Here is a 20428-nt window from a genome sequence, read left to right on the forward strand (position 1 = left end):
GTACTCCTGTGAGATCAAAAACAGACTATATGTTTGTTCTTCTAAGATAGAAGGGCCAGAGCGAGCGGGAGTGTCTTCCTGTGGATGAACCCAGGGCCTCACAAATACTAAGCAAGCACCCTTGCCATGGAACTGTATTCACAACCTTCTAATATAGTTTGGTTTTTCTGTTTGTTTGGGTACTATTTGTTTGTGTTTTGATTTCAGGGAATCCGGCCCAGGGCTTGGTACATCCTCCACTGAGCCAAGTCCTCAGCCTGAATGTAAGGTTTTTTATAGTGGTCATTAAACTTTCATGGCACTGTTTTCTTGAGAGTTCTTTTAAAGGTGTGACCTATTACCCAGTGTGGTGGTACATGTCTATAATCCTGGTACTTTGGAGGCTGAGGCAGTGGAATCCCAAGGATGAGTCCAGTTGGGCTATATGATGAAACTACTCTCTAGGAAGTATTCAGCACCTTGAGTTTTCCCATTTATGTTCATTTTTCACATAGGTTGGAGTTGATCATAGGAGTTTCTTTTTGCTGTTTATTTACTTTTAATTAAATGCTAATATACCTTCCATTAGAGACTAATTTAGCCTGATTCCATCTCCATCCCCATTTCTCATCTTTAGTTTTGTTGACTGTACACTCCAGGCTGGCATAACACTCCCAGCGCTTGATTCTGAGTCCACTCACCCATGTATCTATGTCCTGGAGAGGTTGCATGATTCCCAGAGCATGGTTCAGGAACATTGTTGCAGCCTTTGGCTTGCTCTTGCCCTCAGCACCAGCTTGTTTTATCTGGCCTTGCCCGTGGACTGGCTCTCCCAGTCTCACCTTTGCTGCAGGTCACTGGGGAGCACTCAGCTGCTGTGCAGCCCACCGCTGGGCCAGGCAGGGCCAGATGCTCTGCTCTTTCTTCCTGGAGCTAACTGCCCAGGATCTGTTGAAGAGGAATAACCACTTTCTCCATCTCTGCCCTAATAAACACAGTTGTCAACTGATGGGCCTCACAGCTAGATCAACACCCAAATAAGGTGCCCAATGGCTGCTGGAGATGTCCTGTTAGGGACATGGATGGCCTCCTTAGCACTCGCTGTGCTCCGGCATTGCAGACGCCTGTCATTACAAGGTAGAGGTTCAAACAGCATCCAAGAGGTCAGGCCAGCCTGTGTGGCATTCTTCCCCTGGTGCCATTAGAAGGTCTGCTCTCTATTACCTTCTCTTTCTCACCTTCCGTTAGTGATGCATTTGTATTTAAGACCCGAGTGAAGAGCCTTCATCCTCCTTGTTGGTAGGGCACATGTGTTTCATTTTGGTTAGGTTGTGGTTAATTCTGAAGTGTTGGTCACGTGGCAGTGTGGCAGTTCCTCAAGTTTCAGTACCAGAGTCCCTTACGGGGACTATGGAGAAAAAAAAGGCCTTTGAATGTACTGGATTTGAATGCACAAATACAGGATCTGATCCCCCAGCTCTGCCCATGCTGAGTCAGCACCAGTCAATGCAGAGCTGATGCCTGAAGACAGCCCTGTATGTTGATTATGCTGGCCTTGCCTCCTGAGCCCCCTTCCAGATCACTAACAAAGCACACATGTGGACTGGCCCACACTTTGCAGCTTGGGTTTAACATAGCTCTTCCTACCTGTGCTGTAAGTGCAGCCTAGGTTAAGGACTGGCAGAGCGGCTATGCAAAGGCAGGGGATGGGCAGGAGGTGTTCATGGCCTGGTAGACGCTGCGTTTGCTCATACTGCCTGTTTGCTTTCATTAATGATGTCTAAGGGTGTAAACTGCAGGGTATTCCTGCTCATGCTCCTTTCTGGATTTTTGCATCTGTCCTGCTGTACGTGGAGTTCAGTCACCCTCATCTGACTGCAGACGGCCATGGATGGGAATAAGTCAGGACAAGAAAATACCATCCAGAGTTAGCTGTTCACATGAGTGCCTCACCAAAAGGACATGGCTTTCTGGCCACTTTTGTGTGGTATTGGTTCTTATTCTAGGAAGAGTAATCAAAGGCACATCTTCCTAGCCACGAGAGCAAAACAAGAGTTTCATCAAAATGCAAAGGCCAAATCCCTCCTACCCCTGTTTTTGTTGTTGTTGTTGGTGGTGGTGTTGTTGTTGTTGGTGGTGGTGGTGGTGGTGGTGGTGTGTGGTGTGTGTGTGTGAGATTGTAGGCATTGCTGTGTGTTTTGTTGATGGAGGTGACTCACTCACTTTCCCCTCTGACTGAGGGCTTGTCCACATGAGAGTGAGGGCTTTGTTTGGTAGGTCAAGCAGGAGTCCAGAGGGCTGGGGAGAGGAGCCTAGAGAGGAGGAGGAGCCTAGAGAGGAGGAGGAGCCTAGAGAGCCTAGCGAGGCGAGGAGGAGAGGAGGCTAGAGAGGAGGAGGAGCCTAGCGAGGAGGAGAGGAGGCTAGAGAGGAGGAACCTTCCACTCATCCTTCCAGTGCTACTGCCCTTTGCCTCCCTCCCCTCTGTGCATGCCTCCCTCTTCAGGAACCTCCCCCACCCCCGTGCTCTGCAGCTGGTGCAGTGCAAGCATGAATGTACACACGCACACACACAGCTCCTGCACACCTGTCCCTTTCCCAGGAGGTGGCACACTCATGCCCAGCAAAGGCCTCTAGTTTCTGCTGGCTGCCTTGCAAAAGCTTGCCAGGGTAGAACCTGCAAAGGAAGCTTGGCCAGAGACGGTCTGTGCTCTGGGAACTCCTGTCCCTTAGAGTTTGGCCTCATTCCAGAGCTCTGTCGGTTAGCTCCTGGAGGGTGAATTGTTCATCTAACTAGCCCTCAAACAACAAGTGAGCATGTTTTAAAAAGAGTAGTTGGCGGGGGAGGGGGTACAAGTTGCTGGGCTGCCCTGTGATAGTTAAAACAACCCCCCCAGGAACCCAAGTGGCTCCCAGAACTGCAGCTACAAACAAGAAGACACTCTGGTCAAACATTCACAAGATACTAAAGCAGACAAGAGGAAGGTGGATGGCGGCTTGGAGTTAGTCCTGCGCCAGGGTCAGCAGGGTGAGGAAGTGATCGTCCCTGATGTTTGTCAAGATTCGTGTCTGTAAAATGCACTGCAGAGGGTGCAGACGGTGCCCCCCCCCCTTTGTTTAATCTTTTCTCCATAGACTTTTAAATCCTTCCAGGCTCAAGCCAAGTCCATCCTGAAGAAATACATTTTCCATGTTTTAATTTCTCTTTAGTAAACCTCAGGGTAAATCGCAGGTTTATTTCTGTGTGTAAACATTTCTGGGTCAGTTTTCTTTCAGGATTGCAAGTATGAGGCTGCACGTGGCGTTGTAGGGACAGCAGAAGGGTTTTGTGTGTCTGCACTAGCATCCTACCTGCTAGCTCACTTCCCTACATCTATCACATGGTCCTTTTTGGCTTCTCTGGAGGTAGAAATTCTGCAACAGCTTGTTCCAAGGGGAGTGCATGCTGCTTATTGGCAAACTGAGCAGGCAAAAGAAAAAAAAAAATTAAACACAAAGTGCCATTGATATATCCATGTTTCTAATCTGTGGCAGCACAGAAAACATCAATTCAGCATTTCTACAAACTGAGAGAACTTAGCCAGTATTTTCCCCCTTACAATGTAAAATATTTGTGTGTTAAACAAAGCAGTAATTTCCCATCCTTTCCAAATGATGCCTAGCCACAGTGAAGGAAGCGGAAATGTATTTTGGTTTTGAGAGGTAGTGCGCAGACATAGAGCGCTTGGGTAGGAAAATCGTGACATTCAGCTTCCCTTAGCAGCCTGTAACAGTTCATACACCCAATGTGAAAGGGCTCTGTATTGGTGGACACACACACACACACAAGCCTTGCCCTCTGGCACTTACAGCTACACCCAGCCTGGCATTCTCCTGGCTGGAAGGTGAGTGTGGCTTCTATTTTCTAAAGATATAGGTCTTCAGTTCCTCTAACACATGTGTTCCTCCTCCCTCCATATTTAGGGAACATGGGAATTTTGGGAACTTCTCCAATGTCCTTCCACCTGTCTGTTCACCTTCTCTGATCTAAGAAGGTACATCATTCTATTTAAGCTCCTGCCGCCCTCATCTCTCATCTCTGGTACCTGTCTGTGTGTCTGTCTTCATTGCGTAGTCCACTGAAGTGAGAGTCAGACACCTTGTTCATTTCTGGCCTTCTTTTCTGAGCTCAGTGGACTGTCACTGCTGCAAACCTGCACACAGCAGCACACAGCCTCTGGAGAAGCTGTTGGCATTGACCTGCTATACTGAGGACTCAAGACTGGGGCTGCAGAGCTTGTGAACTGATTAAGGTCTGGAAGAAAAAAGTGTCCAAATCCGTTTTTTGCTACCTTTTAGAAAATGATAGTTGAATGAATAGTACTTAGAACCAAGGCATTCCTAAACTTTTCTGAGTGTTTTTCTAAAATGGTGTGGAAGGAGTGTTAGGTCTATTTTCCTGTCTTCTGATAACCTGAACCCTGAGTATCATGATGTGTTGATTGATTATTGACGGTAAGTCTGGTACTAATCAGTCCGTCACTTATATTCACTCACATGCTTGCACCTTGGATTTCTCTTCCATAGCAGGATGATGTGGGTTGTCATTGACTAATGAAGAGCAGAATTGATTCCGGCACGAGACAAACGGAACGCCGACACCAATCCTGAAATGCATTCATCTTTAATAATCCACATCTGCATGTTTATAAATGGTATAACCAGAGGTTGTTAGTGTTGACATTCTCCCATCCAAACACAAAGTGACATCAGGGTTTGTACTTGCAAACTGCTTTAAATGCACACAGCAGAATGCCAGGAGTGTGACCTTGCTGAGGATGTGGTGCTGCTGCTGCTGCACAGGAGGGTGGGATTGCATTCTGCATGCTGCCTGTCAGTCAGGTGTATCCTGTGGCAGGCCAGCCAGCCCAACCACTCATGTCCTTCCTTCATGTATCACCTTCTTGCTTCATTCACTCCACAGAGTAGACTGTAGACTGTTTCTGGAAACCTGGAGAAGTGCACTGACCCTGCATGTAGAGGCCATGTTCTCATGATGTGAGAAAGACATGAAGTACATAAATGAGTGAGTGCTCTTAGTGTGGGAAACATCTCAACAGTTAAGCATTTGGACTGAAGTTCAGATCCCCAGGACCCAGATGCAGGGGATCTCCAGAGCAAGCCAACAAATCCCCAGAAAGATTGTTTGACAGGCCCTGCCCCAATGAATAAGGCAGGCACATTATAATTATTTTTGCTTCATTTTTAATGTTAATCTCTTAGTATGCCTAATAAAGGAAAACCTTATCACAGGTCTTTATGTATAAGGAAAAATATACCAATATATAAGGTCCAGGGTTCTCTGCAATCTTGAGCATCTGCTAGAGTTTTTGAATTGTATCCTCCAGTGGAGAAGTCTTGTCTGGAACTTTGTAAGATTAGGATGTGTGGTTTTAAGTGTAGTGGGAAACCACTAAAAGGTGAGTATGTAGGAACATCATGATCCCATTTAGGCTTTAAGGGGTCATTCTGGCTGCCTTGTAGGGGAAAGGACAGAATCAGGGCCTGTAGGCCATGGCAGGGTCCTCAGGAAGGGTAGTCACAGTGGGTATTGGGGGTAGTGAAAGATTGGGGGGGATGAAGAGATTTAAGAGCAGTAGCTCTGCATTGTAGACAATGCAGGAGCAGGTGGGAGAAAGGGAAGCCTAGCATTTGGTGTCGACCCTGTTCCATCTGACTGTTGTTAGTGGTTCTTCTTGTCACTCAGAGGAAGGTTTTGCTTGCTTGCTTGTTTGTTTTTAAACCAGAAAGTTAAATGTAAGAACCTGAAGGCAGGGCTTGTATCTCAGTGAAAATTCTAAGCGCGAGCCTGTGGGGTTTGACATGAAGTGTAGAGGCACCAAGCCTTGTCAGCATCGGGAGGGCTTGTGACACAACACTGCTGGTCCCCGCTCTCTCTTCCCTATTCAGATGCTGTGGCTCTAGCTACCCAGAGCCTCTGGGCCGGGCCCTGGAAGTGCTGGAGTCACTGTCCGCCATGGGGTCTTCCCTCACTCTCCTTTAGTCTGTAGGTGATTACTATTCAGTTATTGCTCACTGAAAAGCTTGGGGATAAAGAGCCCACTCAGGGACGGACGGTTGCCAGTTTTGTTTTTATTTTTGTTTTGTTTTCTCACCTTTCTAGAGCTAGGTTATGAACTCAGTTTGTAGTACCGCTGCAGTTCAAGGCTATGATAGGAGGCAGTTACAGTCTCGGGCCTGAATCAGTTAGTGTTGGGATCCCCATCTGCACAATTATTCCACCACCACCACCACCCCAAAAACCAGAAAGGCATCCCTTTGAGAGAGCTGGACTCTGTCCATACTCAGTGTGTTGCTCCATCTTCACCTCTAACCCCTCCCCTCTCCTGCCTCCTCTCCCCTCCCTTCCTGTCTGTGTTCTCCCTTAGAAATGGTCTTGGAACAGATTTCCCTGTTTGTGAACTGCTAACTATGGCTGCGGGCAAGATCTTTGCCCACACAGCTGAATAAAGTCTAATGTGCTAACTCCTTTACCTGGCATCGGCCATCCGTCTCCCCAGATCAGCTGAGGTCTCTTTCTTCTCACTAAGTAGCTACTGAGGCCTCTTCCATACAGGAGATTTCGCCTTCCTCTGTGTGTTCCGGTTGTGGGAGAACAGTGCCTGGCCAGCAGGGGGCGCTCAATTGATGTTGGCCAAATTTAAGAATGCCAGTTCTGAAGGGGAAAAAAAGTCCAAGAAAAGAAAAATCTGAAGTTGATTCCATAGCTAACTTATTCCTGCATTTGCGTAATCTTTGTGCCTTGGTATTTTTTTTTCCTATCATTTGATTGTTCTTTTCCGTTCTTAAAGGAGACTCAACTATGATAGATCATTCTGTTTAAAAACCTAGTTCTGAACTTGTTGATGTGAGGCAGGCCTTCTTGTGTGAAAGGCCCTTGCCTATGTCTGTCTGATCCTTCACACAGATGCATTAGCATTTGTAGGGAAACATTAGCTAGTGCTGATCTATGCTTTAGCAACAGGTAAGTAACATGCTCCAGATATTTGGAAGAGATGAGATATTTCCAAAGCGTGCTTGATAAATAACTAGCTAATACCCAAAGTAAGCATTGATGGTGAATGCATGAGGCTGTGGATCAGAATGTCTGTCTTCTTCTCCATGTCCTAGTGGCCTTTGTCATGCATCTTCAAGTTGTCCCCTGTATCAGAGCTAACCTGGGCACAGCTCATAGAGTTCTGATGGCTGTGTGCCCAGGAGCACAGCCACTGCTCCAATGCAGCTGTCTCCGCTGTAGCCTGCGCCGCTGGCTTAGCACACCGGAAGCCCCCTCAGTAGCCTGCACACGTGAAGGCTTCTGCTGCCCATTGCCCTAGGTTCACTGTACTCCTCCCTTCACTTCAAAAGCCATTGATTGAAGCCCCCAGCTTCCGGCACACTAGGGATGGGACATCAGAACATGTTACTCAGGTGTTTATTAGCTTAAATGGGAGCAGTAAGGTGTTAGGTGGATCCCTTGGTCTGAGAGATTTCAGACTGAAGTTGAGTCTCCAAAAGCAGTACAATGCTTTGGCTTTCACTTTACTTTTAAAAGTAATTTTGGAGCTGGGAATGTAGTAGCTCAGTTGGTTTAGCGTTTGCACAGGAGTAAAGCCCTGGGCTCCAGCACCATGTAAACAGGGCATGATAGTACATGCTTGAAGCCCTTGGGATCAAGCTTCAGCTCCATTGCAAGTTGAAGGCCAGCCTAGACTACATGAAACCCTGCCTCAAAAAAGAAATAAATAGCTCATTCAAATGCTTGTTCCATAAACATGAAGACCTGAATTTGGACACCTCAGTCCCGTGTAAAACAAACAACTGAGTTTGGTAGTACACATCTGTAATTCCTGCACTGAAGAGGCAGAGATCGGTAGACCCCTGGAGCTGACTATCCCGCCATCTTAGCTGAGTCAGTGTGCTCAAACTTTAATGAGATACCCTGTCTAAAATAATAAGGTGTAAAAATACAGATCAGCCTCTGGTATACTCCAGCACATGTGCTCACACACATGTACACATTATCACAGACTAACTCAATCAATGTAGTTTTACATCAAGGCGATAGAAGTTTAAGTTTTATCACAAAAATAAACTTGGTATAGTTGAAATGCAATAAGTTTTTAAATTTTTCAGAAACGTGATTAATTTTACACATAAATTGATTAATTCTATATTTATCAGAAGCTAATTCTATATTTAATGGACTAGAAACCATGGTTTTTGGTAGTTGTTTGTTATGTGTATGCATGTGGCCGAGGACACATGCACGGCACACGTGTGGAGGTCAGAGGGTGACTTGGCAGAGTCGCTTCTTTCTTTCTCCCTTGCCCCTGAGAACTGAAACCCACCTTGCACAGCAAGGGCCTTTACCTGAGGAGCCCATTTGTCCCCCAGTACTGTGTTTTAATCTGTTGCTCTCCTTCCTGAGATTCTAACGCTCCCAAACTATACCTCTTTTCCTCCAGCCTGACTCATCCAGGAGTGGTCACCATGCCTACTGAGTGAGTGTTGTGTTAAAACATGGCCTCTTGTGTCTGCAACAACCCCCAGCACCCCTGTTCACTCTCTTGAGGTGTATGGGTTCTTAGGTGGGCAGTGACTCTGAGGGCAAGCCCATCCCGCATGGCATTTTCATAGCTGCTCATGTTTGCAAGCAGAATTGTCACAGAGTATTGGAACTGTGTGGAGCCAGCCACCTTTGATTAAAGGAGCCTACCTGGCTCTCGGGGCACCTGTCCTCATCCCTCCGCAGAGAGCCGGATCAAGGGGAAGAAAGGAAGCAGGCGCTCAACTAATCTTTCTCCTGGGGGTCCAGGTGGACAAATTGGCAACCCCATTCACAGTTTTTATTTCTCCTTGTCCCTTTTGTTATCCTAAGAACTGCTAATCGGATCCATGCTGCTGCAACTGTGGTTAGTTATTAGCAGAATAAAGGCAGATTTCTTCAAAAGAACGGGTGGGGGAAACGACCATACAAAATTGCAAGGTTGTTAGAATCTTAAATGCACAGCGGTCGATTTCCCCCTTATTCTGAATTACAGGATGAATGCAAGTCTTTCATCTGTCACTAGACCCGTCTCTTCACAAGGCAGCCAAATATTAAGCTTCTCAAACAAAAAGAAAGGAATCTTAGTAAGAGGAAAAATATTGAAGAGGAATAAGAATGGGTAAGAGAAGGGGAAAATTAGGTTTTGTTTCTATTAATTTGTCCTGGTGAGGGAAATATAAACTGCCTGCTCTGTTTGGCTCCCCACTCCCCCCCCCACACACACACACACTTCAAAGCAAGGATTAGAGCAGATTTAGTGGGTGGAGCTTCTGCATTTCATGTCTGGAGTTGTGCATGAGTAAGACTTGGAGCTACCACTTTCTCACTGCTGTGGCCGAAAGGCACGAGCTTTAAAGGCACCCAGTTTTCAAATTTTGACAGACTGGTGTATGTGCAGTATGGAAAATAAAGGAGTCTGAATGATAGACACTGATTGCAATTTTATGCAAGAAGTCCATCCTCCCCTTTAGATCTCCTATTCTATGACTTTGGGCAGAAGGAAATGCAGAGGGGAAGAGAGGTCAGGTGAGATGGCTCAGCAGGCAAGGCTCCCACCAGGCCTGGTGACCACAGCTGCTCCCAGAGCCCACATGGTAGAGAGAACCAACTCTTGGAAGTTGTCCTCTGGTATCCATCCGCACATCCTTGGAACGTATGTATATGCGTGTGCATGCACACGCAAGGGTGAGGGATAAAGCAGAACGATGTCCAGATAATGGTTTGTAAGTTCTAAGATAAACTTGGAGTAGCTAGGTTTGATGTGTAAAGAGTTTAAACAAAACACCCAAACTAACAAACCCTTAGTATTTCTAATAATATTCTACTAGTAATCAAGAAGATTGGTTTTCCAATAGCCAAAATGATATACAAATCCCAGCAACCTGGGCAGTTTTGTTGGCTGGCTAGTCGTCTCTGAGGTTCTCAGCAGACAGGGTGCTTAGTGACAAGGTCTGGAATTCTGCTAACCAACTCCTGGGCTGGTGAGGCAGCTCACTGCGGATGCCTGCTACTAAGGCCGCTGCCTGAGTTGATCCTTGGGGCCTACATAGTGGAAGCCGAGGGCCAACTCCATATGCATATTCATATTCATTCTCTCTCTCTCTCTCTCTCTCTCTCTCTCTCTCTCTCTCTCTCTCTCTCTCTCTCTCTCTCCCTCTCTCCTCTCCTCTCCTCTCCTCTCCTCTCCTCTCCTCTCCTCTCCTCTCCTCTCCTCTTCCTCCCGCTCCCTCGCTCCCTCGCTCCCTCTCTCAGAGGCTAGGTAGTTTGTTTCCCAAGGCTGCTGTGGTTCAGTTCTAATCTTGTCTGCTGTAGTCACAGAGTCACTGTGGCAGTCTGCTCACTGCTTACCATTTGCCATCCCAACACAACACTGGTCCGAATTATCTGTGCAGTGCGGTCTCATCGGTCGGTTTTATTTTCCATTTTGTTTGACCTAAGAGCTGAGAAAATAATTTAGCTCTTAGACCTGCACTTGCTGGGATTACCAGGGAGAGGGTAGTGAGCTTGTCCGAAGGCTGGCTTGCAGAGGTCTTAGGTCGTTGTGTGACTTCTGGGAAAAGGGGAACAAGCATCAGTTAATCCCAGAAAGGCCACCAACCACAGACCAAAGAGACTAGTCCACCAAGTGTGGCTCAGTGAACTGATGAGCTGACTGAGGTGACTTATAGGAGCATGGTGACTCATAGGCTGCCAAAAGCTCACCCCAGTGTGTGTGATGGCTCACAAGCTGAATCCCTGAAGCTCTGTGCACAGTGTGCAGGCAACTCCACGGGACAGTCTCCTCTCTCCCAGGAATCCTTTACTACTTTTCAAACCTTGGGAAGGGGCCTTGTGAATCTCAGGACTCCTTGAGATCAGAGGCATCATCAGCTTTCTGAGCCTTCCAACTGTGCGCACACTGCTGTGTGTGGGTTTCCATAACCTCTGTTGAATAGGGGAGGGTGTCTCGTCAGGCTGCTGTCAGGACTGGTCTTATGAAGCACTGCCTGATGAGTACTGGCTTTTCAGCACACTGTCCTGCCTGATTCCTTCCTTATAGAACCACTTATAAAGGGCCAGCTAACTGTGCCCGTGGACAATTCCAGGGCATCACAGTGTCATCAATAAAGTTCTATTTTTTACCATTTCATGCATCATCAGTGGCTGCTTTTAAACTATCCACAATCACTGAGTTAAGTAGTTGTGGCAGAGAACATACGGTCTGCAGAGCCTAAAATATTTACTATCTGCCAGTTTATAAAAAAAAAAAAAAAAAAGATTGCCTAATCCTGATTTAGAATAACAAGATAAAATTACATGATTACTGTTAACTCATAGAAATCTAATTAGCTGTTAGTCTGAGTTTGCTTTCTAGAATGAGCAGTCATGTATTCGTTTGTCAACAAAGATGTATCAAATGCGTACTGTGTGGTTCTGGAGATGCAGCAAAGAATGAAGGAAACAGGGGTCTCTGTTCTTGTGGGATTCACACTGTAATGAGACGTGTCATACAGTAAACATAGAAGGAAATTGAAAAAGCATGAGTATTAATGCCAGCGTCCATCAGGGAGAAATGTGCAGGTTTAGAGTGTCAGAGCCGAACCACGCCACACCTTGCTGCTGCTGCATGCTGAGCTAGTGTATTCCTTGTTTTTCTTTGTTACTGTAACAAAATCCTTCCCAAAAGCAGCTTCAGGAGGGCAGGGTTTGTTCTGGCTCAGAGTGGGTGGGTGTGCTCTGTCCTGGCTGGGAAGGCGTGGTGGTAGGAGCTTAAGGCAGCTGGTCACATGGTGTCTGCAGCTCGAAAGCAGAGTGCCGCTTAGCTCCCCTTCCCCTTTCTCTTGCGTGAATGGTGCCACCATACTCAGGGTGGGTCTTCCACTTCAGTCCATATCTTTCAGAAAACCCCTCACGGACAGGCCCAGAGGTCGGTTTCTGTAATGGTCAAAATGAGTCATACCAACATTACATATTATTAACTAGTCCTTACCCTATAAATTACGCTTACTAGATGTGTGCCAGGTTGTCAAAATGTACATATTAGCAAATTTTCTCTAAATTCTGTATGGAGTTGCTATATCTTGTTTATTCTACTAAAAAATACTTCTTTATCAGCTGTCTTACGCTGTTTTTAATTAGAAAATTTACCTTTAAAATATAGTTAGTGTAGATTTAGAAAGGAAATATAATACCACAATCTAGTTGTATGTTAGCTAAATGTAATTTATCCCGGAAAGTCGGAATGGTTCAATAGTAACACTTGTACTAATATTATAGGCATGGAAATAAAATGTAAGGGGGGAATGTAATCTTTAACAAAAATCTGATTTCAATCATGATTTTAAAAAGAAAGGAGATATCAATCAATCATCAGATGTTTCTAGTTGTGGTTATGTTGTGGACAGCCTTGCAAGGAATTTATTTCTATTTATACAAGTGAGGCAAGGATGACCACTTCATTAATATCAACAATGTACCAATGATAGCAGCCAGTGCAGTTAAACAAGAGAATTCAATCAAAGGCATAAGAAGAAGTAAAGAAAAAGATACAGCTTCTCCAGTGCAGTTAGATTGATAGGGCGTCCAAAATTAGAGCAAATGTATATGACAGATTCGTAAGTGAAATGACAGCTGGTCAAATCACTAGACTAAGGGTGGGATTATTTTACAGATTATTTCTTTACATTGTATTTGTATGGGTATTTGCCTGCATTTATGTAAGTAGACCACATGCGTGCTGGGGTCCACAGAGGTCAGAAGATGCCATCACACCCCCTGGAACTGGAGTTGGCAAGCCACTGGGAGTTGGATGGAGTGGTTCTGTGCACGTTTTTAACTTTGGCTTTTAAACTATAGAAGCATCTCACAGTGCCAGAGCAAGTGCTGCCAGCCATGGTGTACAAATGGAACAGCGACACTAATTAGTTGCTTTGTGTGTGTAACTTAAGGAAATTAATTGATTTCAATTAATTTGGGTGTGTTACTGGGCGAGGTTGTGAGAAGCTTTAAATGTTCTCCGGTTTGGGACTGGGACTGGAGGTGTGTATATAAACTAATCTTTATACATGTAAACATCAGCACATAGGTTCATGTAGTACATGGCTTAGGGTATGCCTCTGTCCGCTGGGAGAGCAGAAGCATTAGTATACTATTAACTGTGCGCCTCCCTGACACCCAGAGCTAAGTTGTAGAGCACTGTCACCAGAAACGGGAACCAGGACTAATAAAAGTAACAGACCGATCCCAGGACTGGTGCAAGACAAATCCAAGATGAGCCTGCAGCCTCTGGTGGTCCTAAAAATACGGACATATGTAGTGAAAAGAGGGCGCCCTGACAGCGGAGCACAGGAACTACCTCGAGAAGCCACTTAGCGGAGACTCTGCTTCCAACTTCATTCAAATCACAGCACAGGCCACTTCCTGTTGGTTGTGGAAATAAGTTAGCTTTCCATGGCTGTGACAAATCCAACATGAGTTAAGAGGGGAAATGTCGATGTTGGACCTTAATTCGGGAAGTTTAGATCTACGTTAAGGTGCCTGTTGCTTTGGGCCTAAGTTGGGTATTATATCGTAATGGGAACATGGGGTAGAACGTGGCTGCTCATTTGCTGGTGGCCAGGAAGCAAAAGAAAGAACAGGAGGCATGCATCCTCGGATTCCCTTAGTAGCTGTTATCCCAACAACCAAGACTTTCCACTAGGCTCTACCTCTGAGAGTCCACTACTTCCCAGAGACCAGGCCTTTAAAGCTTGAGTTTGGGGAACATTCCAGATCAAAATTTTTAGCAAAAGGGGCTAGGAGGATGGCTCAGCAATTTACCACAAAACCCCAAGAGCTAGAATTACAATCCCCAGAGCACACTTAAAAGCCAGGTGATGTGGTTGGTAGCCCACCTGCGGTCACAGTGAAGGAAACACTGGGTTCCCCAGCAAGCTGGCTAGTAGACTAGCTAAGTCACTGTTCTCTGGGAGAGACTGTGCCTCAGGATATGGGTGGAGAGAAATCAAGGAAGACACCCATGTCTACTTCTGTCCTCCACAGACATACACACGTGCACTAATGCGCATGTCAATAGGTTTAATTAAAACTAAAAGCTGTGATAGGAAGTGAAGCTGTCAAGTTCTGAAGAATTCCTACCCACCCCTTAAGTCAGTTCACATTATAGGGCAAGTCTGCTTTGGAGATCCTGCGGAACCATCTCCCTTTAGATCCTATCCAAGTCCACTAACATACTACAGAACCCTTCATTTTCCTCATATGGCAGCATGTAGGAGAAACAAACGTCTGTCACCTTCCTGCCATGTTCCTTAGTGAACAAGAAGAGGTTGATATGAGGACCTGGGTTTCCTCAGATTGAAATCCAGTTAACACACATGGAAGTCAGGGGGAAATAGGAAGTTACCATTAGCAGATAAATACCCTTGTGGTTAACCTCATAGGGAGGATCTTCTAAAAGATGCTGAAATTAGCAGGTGAAAGTTGAGAGAGATGTGGGACTTGGATCAAACTCAAAGGGGAAATGAACACCCGAAGCCAACGCCAGTCAGATCATGTAGTCAACATGTTCCAGCCCCATGATAGGATGAACAGAAAAGGATGTTTTCTCACACATATCCCAAACTGCATGTCTTTGTTTTCAGTGATGAAAATGTCTTACCCAAATCTGACTGGGGAGCACCATACAAAACAACTCATTAGTTCACTTCTGAAATGTCAAGATTATACGGCATCAGGGGACACTGGGGGACACTAAGGAGACAGTAGGGAACATGGCTAAAAGCAGTATTGGATGATCCTAGAAACAGGACAAATTCAAATACGGTCTGCAGATAGATCCCTACATAATTATGTTGTAGTTGCATAAGATACAGCCATGAGGGGAGGTAGAGTTCCAGATATAGGGTGACATACTGTTCTTGGTGTTTCAGCCAAACAAAAGTAGAAACTGAGGTAACTTATTGGTGCCTCACTAAAATGTTCTCCCTTTTACAAGAAAGTGTTTCTACAGCTGTTCGTTCATAAGGACACAGGTGTGAGTGGTGGGATCCATTCTCGTTTACAGTGGTGTTGTCCAGTTGTATTTTCCCATTGTGCTCATATGATGACAGATACAGGTGAGGGGCAAACATGGGGCATAACGAAGGTTTGAATTGTGGTTAGAATTAAACTATGGAGGTTAGAGTCCCTCCTAAGGTTGATTTTTTTACCTTACATGGCCATGTCCTCCTGAAATAATTACCAAACTCTAAAAGGTTTTACTTAAAATCAGCATATATAAAACCCCACAGATTTGAAGGTATTGACTTAATTAGTCCATAAAAAGGCTCTGGATTTCCTCCTTTGGACTGTGGACAAAATGAGTTCTCCTGTGTTACATTTCACATGTATGTTTTCTGGGTCATCTGCTCTAACAGCAGTTATCCCTGCATGCACACAGGATGTTATTCCCAAGTGATCACAGTTACGTAATAGTTATGGAAGAAGCTAAAAAAGGGTGAAAGCAGGGAAATTGAAGTAATGTAGGTTTATTTTTCTTCAACATTTAACAGCTGTTTATTTTGTTATAAGGGTAAATTTAATGCATGCAAGCTTCATTGCTCTGAAGGGACATCACCGTTACATTGCACCAGGTTGCAGTGTTGGCTGTGACAATGCTGTATGCATGATGGGATGGGTTTCTTGCAGCCCTTTTACTTTTGCTTGGTGCATCATACGGGAGAGCAATGCCTCAGGCATGCACAGTGGACGCCATACTGCCCTGTGTTGACATAGAATTGCTGTTTGTTTTCTCCGTGTGAGCCTATGAATCCAGCCTGTCACGCAGAGGCAAGCATTATAATGTAAACACTTACTGTCTTGCGGCAGCTCATTCCCCAGTGACACTTTTAAAAGTCTGAGTTTGGCTGCAGAGTGCTTTAAATTTCTAAATGGACTATAGATTGGGGCCATGGGGCATTTCATTTCATAGGAAGCATGTACCCCGCAGTGGCTACAAAGCAATTTTTGTGGATCTATAGCTGCGTCAATGACCAGTGTTTGCCCTTGGAGTTGTTTTAGACCAGAATGTTAAGTGTTTTTACTGTACAGGTAATTATTTGGTACTAATATTAGGTCACTGTAGATGCCGAAGATGAAGCCAGTTGGAGCACACCATGCTGTTTGTCGGGTCTCCTTTGCTATTGTCTGTGGACACATCTAGGGGTTCCTCATTGCTCCAACTATCGCCTGAACGTGACAGAGGAACACTCAGAAATATGTACCAAGTTTCGTATTACTCTCTAAAAGTGAGTTCCTAAGCCCCCCAAAAGAACCTCTGGGTTGTTTTACAGTTGCGCTTCCATAGCTCTAGCCTCCGTCGACCTGCGGTGGACGTCCTCTGCCTTCCTTTGGCGGTCCTGTGCAAGCGTCATTATTAGTTACTTAGGAGTGGCAGTCCCCGGAGCCTCCAGGATGGAGATGGCATGGATGTGTGTCACACAACCTCCAGTGGGTTGAATTGGTGGCAATCTTGAAGCCTTTGGTTTCCATCTCTACTCAGCTGTGGTTCTTGTCGGGAATGTATTTAGCTATGGGAGAACAGGACCTGTGGAATCAAAGTAGTTAGCATAAGCTGCCATGATCACGTGACCACACTCAACAGGAATATGGGGGAGTTGCATGGAGTTTGGGAGTGTCTCTTTTATATTCATTGTAACTGAGGGAGAAGGTAGAGCATCACATAGCAATACCTCATGCTATGCATGCTTGGGCCTTAAGGGCGGTGTTAAATTCAATACTTTTTAATTCTGCCATATCTCTCGTCTTAGAAATGGCTCTAAACCTCTGGGCCAGGAAGTGAGTTAATACTGTCAAGTACCTTGTGAGACTTAATTTCAGAATTATGCCTCAAGCTTCCACATGATTTGTGTCTCTCTTTTACCAATAAAATAAATGTCTTTCCTTTATTTTGAGATTATGAGTTATATTCTTCATGCTAAGGGAGGTATTCAAGGAGTGAAAAGACATGATTGTCACCTCAGGAAACTCACATCATATGTGAGGAAATAGTTGAATGAACATTAAACATCTGGGAGTTAAAGAGATGCTGTTGCTGTATCAGCAGCAAAAGTCAGCAGTGCCCAGGCAGTGCCCTGCTCCGTGCTCCTCAGTTGATGTTACTGTAGGGATCGGACATTATTCCTGCCCTGTGGGGATGAGTTCAGACTCAAGAGCTAAATTGGGCTGGCCATCTTGGGTTTGTGAAATGCGGTGCAGAGTGTGTCGGATTGCAGCCACTGGTCAATTCCTCCATGAGTTTCAGAAGTCATTCAGCAGCGGTTTCTCGGTTTTTGTCTTTTTAAGCAGATCTTTTGGTAAATATCCTTATCTCTTTTTTTTTTTTTCATTTTACAGGGGGAAAGATGAAATCTTTTACTTTTTGAGGTCTCATCTCTGTGCCTTTCGTGATCATAAAAGTGAACTGTTAACTGTATCTTGGCTTTGGTGGTTGCAGTATTAAGTATAAGTCTGTGTTTCCCTCCTGTGTTTTACAGGCAGCCAGATGCCTCCCCAACCACCTGGGAGCCAGTCAGAATCCAGTTCCCATCCTGCCTTGAGCCAGTCACCAATGCCACAGGAGAGAGGTGAGTCTCAGGCCATGCCCAGCACTCCCACTGTAGACAAGGTAGATGAGGGTGTAGTGTCTCCTATCAAGTGAACACGAGCTTTTGTATAACTCCAATCATGAAGAGGGAAGGAGTCTTTCTCATAGATTAAGTGACTTTTGGCCAAGGGGAGACTTAAGGCCCAAAACATATGCATTCACAAAGCACTGTGCAACATCACCTGTACACATTCTGATAAATTAATGTCAGTGTTTGTGTGTGTGTGTGTGTGTGTGTATTTTTGTTTTCAAGTGTGTATATGTGTGTGTGCACTAGTATGCATGTATGAGTGTGTGTGTGTGTGTGTGTGTGTGTGTGTGTGTGTGTGTGTGTGGTCTCCAGACTGGAGTCCACCTGAAAGATCACATGGTCCGCCCCGAGAGAGACGTAGAGTTCACAGAGATTCCCTCACTGGAGGCTCGGTGGCATCCAGGTCAGGAAAGGAGCGCGTGTGCTTTCCTTCTGCTTACAAACAGATGCTGTCTCCTTCTGCAAACTCCCCGTGGCATTACTCCATGGTGTGTTCAGAATGCCTGGTGTCCCTTAGGCCTATCCCTCAGTCCTCTTGTCCTCTGTAGGGAAGGTACAGTTGCTTCTGGGGCAGTGGGTCAGGAACGGCAATTTTAACCCAGATTAGTATAGAGAAGAATTACGCATCACTGCAGGGACCGGGGTGATTTTTAACCTAGCTCAGTATGGACTACCTTTTCCACACAGGCAGCCTTGGAGAAGGAAATTTCTGAGTGCTGGTGTACCTGGGTACTCCTGGGAGATTTGTAGAGATGGCTTTGAAACTAATTTAGAGTATGTGGGAGTCACATGCACACTGTGAATCCCATTGCTGGGCCTGCCTCCTGGCTTCTTATCGGAAGGTTAGGGTGGCACAGTTTAGTCAGCCTGTTGACAGGCTCGCAGCTGTCACCAGCGCTGAGGGGATGCAAGAGAACTGGGGCTCACTGGTCCTGGTTTGTGTCCTGTAGTTGGGCCACTGAGGCGATAATAAAAGGAACCATCCCTGCACTGGGCGCCCACCTGTTCAGGACATAGGTATCTCTTTTGGAGCCTAAAATACGGAGTACAGCAGCACACTAATGAGCAGACAGCCCCTCAGACAGCATTTCCCCAGCCCTTGAAACACAAGCATGAAACCCTGACATCCGTGAGGAACCCTGCTGCGATCAGCTTGCGGGCCAGGATGTAGGTATTTCCCCTGCACCGCATAACTCTGTTTGTAGGCTTCTCCTCTGTGTTACCTTTGGTGTGGTCTAGTTAATACACTGGATACCTGACGATCTGGGCAGTTCTAGCAGCCATTTCCTTTGAATAACAAATTAATCATTCATTTCAAAAGTTGCTAGATCTAAAATGTTTTTCTATGAGCATATTCCCTAAACCACCGTTTCTGAGTTCTAGAAACATGTCTAGACAGCTTCCAAAAAAAGGGAAAAGTTCCTTTGTTAAAAGCAGCTATTAAGTTAAATATGGGCTGACATATATGAGTTAATTTTCCTTTAAATGTAAGTACAGTTTATTATTTGTTAAAATTTAAGAAGAAATGTTTGCTCCTAGTAGCATTTGATAAAATTTAAAAATTAAAAAAAAAAAAACACTTCTTTTACATGTTTGATAGCTAGGTTCTATTTTCAAAATATCTTTTGTCAAAACCACAGATTTAGTTAAGATCAGATCAGTGCATAGCTTCTCCGCTGCTCAGGGCTGAAAGAAGCAAGTTGGGTGATTTCCTTTTGCATGTGTTTTAATGAGATGAAGGTAAAATAGTGTGAGTGCCCACTGCTTCCTGTGTGTATGGCAGAGACGTGCTTGCTTTCATGTCAAGGACTATGTAAACACTTGCCTGAACATGGACCCACAAAAGGATGCTGCGCCTCCTCCTGTGTGGAGGGCAGTTTTCTGAGCCCTGCCCCAAGTCTCCGGGCACAACACGGGTGGCACCAGTGTCCTGGAGCCAAGTCCCTCCAGGCTCAAGGTGCTGAAAGAACTCTTAGCTGTGTACCCTGACGTCATCCCTTCTGCTCGACCCTGTGCTATTCATATACAATAAACAGCATTCCCAGTGTAAAAGAGGTTCACCACCGGCAAGGTCTCACGTGGGTGTGACAACTGTCGTGTCTGCAGGCCTCCACGATGCCCATGTACCCTGAAGGATGAGTCTCTAGATTCTGCAGTCTCCTCCCTCACTCCTGGTGGCTCTGTCAAAGGGTGGGTCATAAAGTCCTTTCCCCATGTTGTATTAGATGCAGGTGACGGTGACTCACTTCAGATTTATATTTTCCTGCTATAGAAAGAAGGTGGTTGTACCTGCTCACAGAGGTGGCAACGTAGGTTACGGAAAGGAGAGAAACACTGGTGTTGATTGGCCTCTTCAGTCGGTTCTATGGCAGTGGTTCTCAACCTGTAGGTCTTGACCCCTTAAGGGTCAAATGACCTTTTTACAGTGTGTGTATCAGATATCCTGCATGTCAGATATTTATATTACAATTAGTAACAGTAGCAAAGTTACAGTTATGAAGTAGCAAGGAAATAATTTTATGGTTGGGGGTCCCCACAACATGAGGAACTGTATTAAAGGGTCACAGCATCAAGAAAGTTGAGAACCACTGATCTATGGGGTCTCTCTACAGTTTCACCTATTTTTCCAACATAAAACTCCATTGATACTTCACTGCTGAAACTTTTAGTAGCTGAATAATTTTTTTAAGGTTAAAACTTGAGTTTGATA

At 45.3% G+C, this 20428-nt stretch overlaps 1 protein-coding gene across 4 annotated transcripts in view; it reads left to right on the top strand.

Annotated features, from left to right (window-relative positions):
• The window catches only part of Arid1b (AT-rich interaction domain 1B), a 369773-nt gene that overhangs the window by 265241 nt on the left and 84104 nt on the right, over positions 1-20428 (top strand). For all 4 annotated transcript variants that reach the window (XM_036168635.1, XM_036168631.1, XM_036168632.1 and 1 more), the window contains one exon: positions 17578-17667. In XM_036168635.1, the coding sequence (XP_036024528.1) occupies positions 17578-17667 (90 nt within the window). The remainder of the gene's footprint in view (positions 1-17577; positions 17668-20428) is intronic.

The sequence above is a fragment of the Onychomys torridus genome, chromosome 19, assembly GCF_903995425.1.
Source record: "Onychomys torridus chromosome 19, mOncTor1.1, whole genome shotgun sequence".
In the NCBI taxonomy this organism is placed as follows: Eukaryota; Metazoa; Chordata; class Mammalia; order Rodentia; family Cricetidae; genus Onychomys; species Onychomys torridus.